General features: G+C 34.2%; 2 protein-coding genes across 4 annotated transcripts in view; one reads left to right on the forward strand and one right to left on the reverse strand.

Moving 5' to 3' along the window:
• The window catches only part of LOC136855377 (carbohydrate sulfotransferase 1-like), a 129,271-nt gene extending 128,412 nt beyond the window's left edge, over nt 1-859 (reverse strand). The window contains exon 1 of one of the 2 annotated variants that reach the window (XM_067132310.1): nt 72-859. In XM_067132310.1, coding sequence (XP_066988411.1) covers nt 72-208 — 137 coding nt within the window. In that variant the 5' untranslated portion in view covers nt 209-859. The remainder of the gene's footprint in view (nt 1-71) is intronic. The other variant, XM_067132309.1, reaches the window with a different exon arrangement.
• The window catches only part of LOC136855378 (solute carrier family 35 member G1), a 138,240-nt gene that overhangs the window by 115,065 nt on the left and 13,175 nt on the right, over nt 1-10,000 (forward strand). The gene's annotated exons all lie outside the window — the stretch shown is intronic.

Here is a 10,000-nt window from a genome sequence, read left to right on the forward strand (position 1 = left end):
CCTTTGCCGTAAAACAATATATCGAATGCAAATTCTGATTAAACAATAAATAAACAAACGAATAAACTTACCATGATTTCTTCTCCTTAATACTTGGATCATCAGCCTCCACATCTGGTGGCGTTGTAGTACCGTATTGTTGGGCCTTCTTGGCCACTCCTGTCTCCCCGCCTTCTTCGGAATCGTTGAATTTCTCGTATTTGGACATTCTGTTTCCTTGAGAGGCTGCAATGGAGAATGTTTGCTGTTGCTACGGAAATGGGGGACTCTGGTATATTCCTTCTTCGAAAATGGAGAATGCCTGTAGTCTCTACGGAAATGGGGCCCCTGTCTGGTATATTCCTTCTTCCGAAATGTCACACACGATTCCGATCTTATTTCACACTTGGGGAATATGGCTCAGGCTTTTCAGTAATTACATTCTTTAATCCGATGCCTTCGTAGTAAAAGGAACCATTCACTGTCAATTTAGGTAAGTTAAACAGGGCTGATTAGAAAGAAGAACCGTCACTTCTAGACAGGAGGAAAAGAACCCGTTTGTGGGTGCGTGTCTCAGATTATATCACCACACTTGGGAACTCTCGGAGTTCACTTTCCCTTCCTGTGTTATGTCAGGCCCCCGCTGAACGTTCAACAGGTTCTCCTTAGCATCACGAACTCCGCAAGACCAACTCTCAAGCACTGAACTAACTCAAGAACTGAACTAACTCTACGATAGTTCACGACCTAGGCGCCCGGGAGACAATCGAGGTTACGTACGAGAACTCTCGGATCGTCGGAATGAAAATTGGAAGAAGAAGTAACGCGCCAGAGGTAAGTGAACACGTGCGTCCGCTACGCCGTTCCAATGACGAGTGAGAGTTTTGTCTATGCACGCGCGCGCGGGCTACCACGAGTCCCCCGAGAAGGGAAAGAAGATGGGAGAGGAGGTATAGGATCAGGGGAAGGGGAAGGAGGAGGTTCCTACTGTTGTGGCTCGAACCGTCTGTGGCTCTTGGTGTTCGTGGCTCCTGCTGGTGGTGGTGGCGAACGCGTTATGAGTCATGTGGTGTGAAGAGAAAGAGCCAGCTGTATAGCTTCTACAGCCTGTCCACGCAGAAGGCGGCCCATCGTATCTTGCCTTTTGAAATCCATCGAAGTCCTTCCTCCCTTTAAAATCCTTCCTTTGAAATCCTTCTTGACGTAGAGACAATACGGACGAAAGTCCACCCTAATGAGGGATTCACCGGCTATCTTCATCAGCCTGTTGAATCCTTCCATATGCAAAACATCTTACCAAAAATGACGATGGAATAAAAGAATTTATACCACTGTGCCTTCGTTCGTATGGGCCATTGTTCGTCTGTGAACGTCCCTTATGATGGGAAAGTTTTCCTCAGAAGAATAGTCATTATGAAATGGCCCTCTGTATCCGTGTATTGTGAAGCGGAATCATTATCATTGAAGACAAACCCAGCTCTACTGGAAGAGGGGTAGTTGCCATTAAACACCAGACAGGTCAATTCTTTAAATATGCAATGTCTTAAGTTCCATAATCCTTAGGTTGCAGTGCCCAATGGCTGTTGAAAACTTTGGAATTCTTCCCTGCTTCTGTGTCTTTTATTTTTCATTTTTTTGCTCCGTTTTTATTCGATTCTTAACATTTGTCAGTTATTAATTTGTGTCATTGTATATACAGGTTATCTAACCCTAATTTTCACTGTGTTAATTAAAATTCATTTTCCTTAATATTCTGGTTATTTCTGAACATTACCAATGAGTCTACGATACGTTCAACAAAATGTCCAAGATAAAATAAATAGGAAAATAAAATTCAACAAAAATAGCAACAAACCACTTCTATTGAATATTCACCTTCAAATTATTTTGGAACAAAGAGTAAATTCTAGCCTTACCAGGACACGTCATCTTTAAGTAAAATCTTTTAAAATTTTCTGGTGATTTTGAAGTCCTACGTCCGAGGTTGCAGAAATTACTCTAATCAAGGTATACCTTCATTTTATTTAGACTTCCTGGAATGTACAGCGTCTGTTTAAGATATGCTTCTTCTCCTTCTTTTATTTACTTGGACGTTTATTCCCTTTACTTTCAAACTTTTGCCTGTATATTTACATTCCTTGGTGCCTTATTTGTTTTTGTCTTACGATGTGATTCCTTACCTGTCCATTATATCTTATTTGCAATCCTTTACTTGTACGTCCTATAATCTATTTGCAATCCCCTGCTTGTAGATATTTGCATGTCTTATAATATAGTTCCTTGCTTGTAGTTATTTGCCTGTTCTATTATTTGTTTTAAACCTGTACTTGTAGTAACTTGTACGTCCTTTAAGCTATTTTCAGTTTACGCTTTAATTATTTGCGTGCGCTTTCGAGTCTTATTTAAATATTCTGTTTATAGTCAAGTACATGTCCTTGAATCAAAACTGGAAATTACGTACCACACGTAATTGTCCTTCTTTTTAGAACCTTGCCTTTACTGTGTCTCGTGGTTTTGTTACTCGCGATGCGTAATTCCGAAAGCGGTAGTTTCCAGTTCCTTTCTACAGTAATTGGTCAGGAATTAGAGCAAAACTAGCTCCAGAATGTTTTCCTGGAAAACTCCAGTCACTCCTGAATCTGGCGAGAGTTTAGTAGCTCTTTGTTTAGGATGACCTGAAGTATTTGTATTTATTTCAGCTTCGTAATTGGAAATTAGTATTAAGTCAACTTTAATGGTGAGATTTTAGTCAATTCAGCTGCCTAAATTGTGGGAATTCTTTTGACAATAAATTGTATATATATATATATATATATATATATATATATATATATATATATATATATATATCTCTCTTATCATTAACAATCAGACACTGGAATGAATTTTCTAGTTAAGGCACACCAACTGGCATATCCACTCCCAGGAATCCAGCTGTATCTGCAATTTTCCTCGAATCTCGTCTTATTCATCAAACTTCATTCTTCTATAAAAAAAAGAAAAAGCAATTTACATATCCAATGAACGTAACATATATCTCTTCCCTCTTAAATCATATTCTCCAAATGTATTGGATAATTTACATCATCTGGCTCCAATGTTGTGGTCGTTTGTAATCTCCTAAAGAGCTCGGGAACTCTCCACCTGTCATACTCAGGTTTCTAGTGACGGGATAATCTTTGTTGAAAGTGACTGACTTCCTAAATAATTCTTCTTTGTTTTCACTTTGGGATTTCTGTCTCTCGTTGGGGTTATTAGTTTCATTTGGTCTGTATCAAAACTGTATATGGTCTGGACAGTTGTTTTTTAAGGTTTATTTGTTTTAATGTTTTTTTTCTGTCAAGTATGGATAATGTTTTTGTTGATGTGAATCGAAATTTATATAATAATGTCCTTTTGCTAATTGTTTAGCTACTTTGTCCAGAATTTTTTCCAATTTATTCTTATTATACTCATTTATATACATGCACATACACATACGCACACACGCGGGCGCGCACACACACACACTCACACACACACACACACACAACACACATATATATATATATATATATATATATATATATATATATATATATATATATATATATATATATATATAAAAGTATGACACTATCGTTTATGACAACTATGAAAAGTATGTTCTAGGTATGTAATTTTATTTCTCTCTCAATAGGCCTCAACAATGATGAAATGGTTTGTCAATATGCAACAAAAATTTAAACTTATGATCTAATAATTAAGTATTTTTTCTGAAAACATTACTTTGAATAACCACTTAGTTTATCAGACCAAGCTTCACAAAGGCAAAGCTGTATTAAAAAGAATCCATATGAGTACCAGAGTTTTACAATATTATCACAGTACTTGAACTAGACTTTGACAGCCAACCAAATCTTTGGCCCTTGAACACGATAGCGATTCGGAGGATTGATTTGTTATGTTATTCAAAGCATCTCAAAAGAGTAGCCAGTTCGACTTTGACCTCCAGCTCTTTTGTATTCATTGCATAATGAATTAGAAAACTCTTATTCATCATGCATTTATCAAATGCTGACGAAAGGGATTTGAATATGATGCTATAAAGAAACCTTCATACCTCGTGCATACGGCGCCAAGTAAATATTCATTTCCTCTACAGAAGGTCACCTTCGGTGTAATTTCGCGAGGGGAAATCGCGTTTCTGTTGACAGGGTGCGTTCGTTTAGGAAAAAAAAAAAAGAAGAAATGACTGGGGTTTCGACCTTCGTTCAGTTCCAGTTTTAGAATCGCAATTGGAAAGATAAAATGAACGGTACGTGTTGTGTCGCGAAAAATGGTTAGTTTGTTGTAAAGGTTATGGTGTAATAATAAATAGTAGAGTAATTGTTTCATTTTAACGGAATTTTTCACATATTTTCTCTAAGGATTATATTTTTTTATACATAATTTATAATACATATAACTATATATATAATATATATACATACATACATACATACACACACACACACACACACACACATATATATATATATATATATATATATATGTGTGTGTGTGTGTGTGTGTGTGTGTGTGTGATGCTGCGTGTGCGTGTGTGTATACATACAGAGAGAGAGAGAGAGATAAACTGAATTCGCTCAAAATCCATTTTATGAATAACTCCTTAAGTATAAGTTTTTCTGGATTTGATTTTACAAATTCTAAGCCATTTCATGACACATACCTCTCTCTCTCTCTCTCTCTCTCTCTGTCTCTCTCTCTCTCTCTCTCTCTTCGAGAATAAGCATAAATGCATATATGCATATTCCACGGTTAGTGTGTCCATTATTCTTCTCTAAACCGTGGGAATCGTAGGTATTCAAACACCATTTGTTTTATGCTTTTCAACTCTTTTGAAATCGTAATAAAGTTCACTTTCACTCACTTTCGGAACAATACGGAGCTAATTTTATTGTTCCGGTTCATTTTAGTTTCGTATTTTTTAGTTTGTGTTACGTCAGAGTTTTTCATAAAAGAAATAAGTCATTATTATTTCAAGTGTTTTAAGTTTTTCAAGTTGGAGAGCCTTATTTCAATTGTTGATCTTGCTTACTGTGGGTAATTTTAAATGCATTTCTGTGCGTTTGAGTGTGAAAAACTATATTATTATTATTATTATTATTATTATTATTATTATTATTATTATTATTATTATTATTATTATTATTATTATTATTACAAAGGACATACACATATCTTACGCATGTCTTACTTCGCTACACTGGCCGTAATGTTTCAAAAGCACCAGACAAAACAAATAAAAAGCAATACAACTATTATTCAAAGATTTCTGAAATCAAGCCACTCAAACAGACCGACAGAAAAGTGAGCACAGGTGAGCACATTATTCATTTGGCCCACATATCAGGTAACCAGGCTCCTCAGTCCTTAGTGGAGTCAACAGACCAGTGCTACCTTTCTTGGCCTAGGCTATCAAGGTGTTGAATTTTATTGACTACTGGTAAGGACAAGAAAAGGTGATCTAGTGAGCTGGCACTATTGATTCTTCTGGTAAGAAAGCAAATAAATATAATACTGAATACGAATTGTGATAATTTTCTGAATTTAATAAAATAGTTCTAATAATAAATACGAATAATGACCTTTTTTTTTGTATTTAAGAAAATAGTTGTAATAATGAATACGAACAGTGACCGTTTTTTGTATCTAAGAAAATAGTTATAATAATGAATACGAACAGTAACATTTTTTTTTGTATTTAAGAAAATAGGTGTAATAGTGAATACGAATAGTGAACATTTTTTTGTACTTAAGAAAATATAGTTAAAATAATGAATACGAACAGTGACCATTTTTTGTATTTAAGAAAATAGTTATAATAATGAATACGAACCGTGACCATTTTTTGTATTTAAGAAAATAGTTAAAATAATGAATACGAATAGTGATCATTTTTTTGGTATTTAAGAAAATAGTTGCAATAATGAATGCGAACAGTGACCATTTTTTTGTATTTAAGAAAGTAGTTGTAATAATAAATAAGAACTGTGACCATTTTTTGTATTTAAGAAAATAGTTAAAATTATAAATACGAATAGTGGCCATTTTTTGTATTTAAGAAAATACTTGAAATATTGAATACGAATAGTGACCATTTTTTTATATTTAAGAAAAAAGTTGTAATAATGAATACGAACAGTGACATTTTTCGGATTTAAGAAAATAGTTATAATAATGAATACGTGTGGCGACCAATTTTTTTGTGTTTGAGAAAATACTTAAAATACTGAATATTAATAGTAAACAGTTTTTGTATTTAGGAGACACATGTGGAAGAAACACTCCTAAGAAATAGTAATTTCATTACCTTTTAGAAGTATAAAGTCAAGGGACGGTGAACTCAGCGCTCTTTTCCCGGCCAGACCAGAAAAAAAAAACTAAAGAAAGTATGGCGTGACTTACCACCGGGGAAGATTTTTATTTAAACGGTAAAAAGATTAAAGCATTAACAGAAGGATCACATTTTTTTTGCTAAATTTCAAAGTTAAAGGCATATTTAAAAGAGTAAAATTAACTGCAGGAAAACATTTCATTTAAAAGATAAAATTATTGAAATATAAAAATATTAACTGAATGATCTCATTTCTTTGCTGATTTTTTAAGTTAAAGATATATTTCAGAGAAAAAAAATTAACGGTAAGGGAATCATTTCATTGTAAAGATAAGAAATTAAAGTATAAACAAAGAAAATTAACAGGAGGATGTTATTTCTTTGCTGAATATTTAAGTCAAAAACACATATAAGCGAACTAAAGTCGAAAAATATTAACAAAAACAAGCGAAATCATCCAGCACAAGAGACCCTCCAATTAGCAAAATCCGTCAAAAAATGACCGAAATCGGGTGAAATAATCTAACATAAACAAACCTTCCACTTAGCAAAATCCACTAGACTTCTCCGTTCGTGCATATATATTACCTGCCGTCAGGGTTAGTGAATACACAGCTGTTGATGAGGCTCTCCAAAGGCCATAATTATTTAAGGACTGCGAAGCGTGTGACGGTTTGTTTTATGAGCAATGCCCGTAGCGGGCCAGCTAATGACCGTGGTGGGAGAAAGTCATGTTTGGTAAATGAGCAGAGGCGTAAATATGATCAGGTGTTGGAGCTCAGTGCCTCTCTCATAGGTTGGTCTTATCATGTTGTTATTAGATGTGAATGATAAAAATCGATACTTTGTAACTGTAGTTATATACATACATGTGTATGCTAGTATGTATATATATATATATATATATATATATATATATATATATATATATATATATATATATATATATATATATATATATATATCTATCCTACAAAAAGAAATTTCCACATAGCTGAGATATCAATTTTCAGAACATATTATAAAATTGGGGATTTTGACATTTATAAACACGAAAGTAAAAGCTTTGTAAAGAGGTTGTTTTGATAATGTTTAATGTTTGAAGTTTGCGGTGAAAACGTTCTGATTTTTCAGCATTTTTCGTAGTATGCTTTCCGTGGCCTCATATCAGTGTCTCTATAAGAATGCTCAGGAATTGATTAAAAGAATTACTATGGGATTATTCAAGCCCCCAATGAGATGGTCATAGCATGATTCGTCCTAAAGTAAAAACAATAACAAAGCATGTTCTCTCTCTTATGCGAAGAATTACTTTAAAAAATATACCTTCTCGCTCTCTCTCTCTCTATCTCTCTCTCTCTCTCTCTCTCTCTCTCTCTCTCTCTCTCTTTCTCTCTACACTTCGTGAGTTGCTCTCAAGGTAACACGTTCAAGTCAACAGGATGAGAGACATAATCTGTAGTCACTCTTCACACACTTAACAACGTAATCATTGCCAGCTCTCTCTCTCTCTCTCTCTCTCTCTCTCTCTCTCTCTAAGTGTTTACTGGCATGTTACCAACTGTTCGAATCGAAGAAATCTTAATTGGGGGTCCTGGTAATTTAATGTTATTGATTTATGGATATATTCTCTCTCTCTCTCTCTCTCTCTCTCTCTCTCTCTCTCTCTCTCTCTCTCTCTCTCTCTCTCAAGACAGCATTCCTTAGAATGAGTGAAATTCTTTGCTGAGGCAAGAGAGCACTACAAGGCATTCAACATGCGAGTAAAAGAAATTTTGCTAAGAATTTATTACGTTGAACACGGAGTACTCTCTCTCTCTGTATATATATATATATATATATATATATATATATATATATATATATATATATATATATATATATATATATATATATATATATATATATAGCCACACATGAAAGCCATTAGAAGCCATTTGAATTTAATGACAGAAAATTTCGAAATCTATATCTTTAGCAACTTCTACATTTATCTAAGTGACTTCAAAAGGTGTTACTTTCAGGTTTTCAGCGAAACTGTAGGTCCCACACCCTTATACACCCTGGTTACGACCTGTCGAAAGAGAATAATTACTCGGTACGTGATTCACTACCTAGATCACTAGGGGGAGCTTTTGGTTGAACGAAATGAGCCCAGATCTTTCTTCTTCTTCATGGAATTGAACAAGAACCATCTCGATGTTGTGACGAATCTAAGATCACGAGGAAAGAGTATTTATCATTTTTAATTCTGAACCCAAAAAGAAGTAGATATTGGAAGAGAAAGAAAGTCAAAAGAAAGTGACAAGAAAGTGTGCAGCTGAGGTCATCACCGTGAGTGACATCTTATGGCTATATTAAGGAAAGCATAACCATTAAACCAACACGAATCCTATCATTAGCTAGCATATAATTTCTCGAATGTTACTTTAGACCAATTTCTGTAAATAAAGAACTTCATAAATACGAAAATATGCCAAGTTCATTTTTCGTGGAATAACGGAGATTCTAGACATCTTCTGTGTTTTGTATTATATCAAGTTTGTCAGATATTTTTGCTTTTCACTTGTCAAGTGGATATCTATTGTTGATATTTTTGAGTTAATATCATGCATGTCAAATACATTTATTATCGTTTGGGCTGTTTATGTCATGTTTTAGTTTTATTTTAGATACATTTTTGTTTACATATACAATGCATATATATATATATATATATATATATATATATATATATATATATATATATACATATATTTCAGTAACTACATGAACCTCTTTGCTTTCAGCCCTCCGGAATCATCTTGGACACACTTATGCCAAGTCTTTTAATTTCGTTCCCACTTACGAAAAAACGTATAAGGAAATAAAAAGCTTAGGAAGACATTGAGGCCAAATATATGATCATCGAATAGATGGTTAAGAACTGTACAGCTATTTCTCCTAGGTAATTTCCAAATCTGGCCTTGATAAAAGTTTCTTCCTTTACGCGAATTCTGATGAAAGTCTTTGAATGACAACCTTAACAAAGCATGTAAAGGAATTGAAGAGTTAAGAACCCATCCCCTATCTCTGTAAGGTTCAGTGAACCAAAATGGGGCTCTTGGGAGCTCGGTTAACTATTGGGTAGGCACTATGATCACTCAGGGACTACCACCCACCAGTACACCAACTGTAACTGGAATCTAAGCATGATTACTTTTGGCCTCTGGTCTACAAGGCTATAAGCGAAGGATAACCTAAGTATTAAGGGAAAACGTATGAAATATATATGTCTCTAACCAAGAAGCCTTCACCTGCAGTGAAGACAGGTGTAACACGAAAGCTTCCCGGAAACAGAAGTGACATTCTCGATAAAAATAATAGGACATATCAAGTGCCGTGATGTTACGGTATTCAGTAAACTGAAAAGTGAAGGATATATAGAATGAGAGCAATGTCTCAGGTTATAGAGAAATTGGAATTTGGTGAGATTTATTTTATGTGAAATGAAGGTTAATATTAACAGATACCACCAGGAGGTGAAGCATGTAAAGTCATTTATTATTATTATTATTATTCAAGAGCTTCTGGAAACTTTTTTGATATATTTAAAGAGTTATCACCGAATCTTTGACATCTATTTAACCCAAAGTAACTGCC

This window comes from Macrobrachium rosenbergii, chromosome 31 (assembly GCF_040412425.1).
Source record: "Macrobrachium rosenbergii isolate ZJJX-2024 chromosome 31, ASM4041242v1, whole genome shotgun sequence".
Taxonomy (NCBI): domain Eukaryota; kingdom Metazoa; phylum Arthropoda; class Malacostraca; order Decapoda; family Palaemonidae; genus Macrobrachium; species Macrobrachium rosenbergii.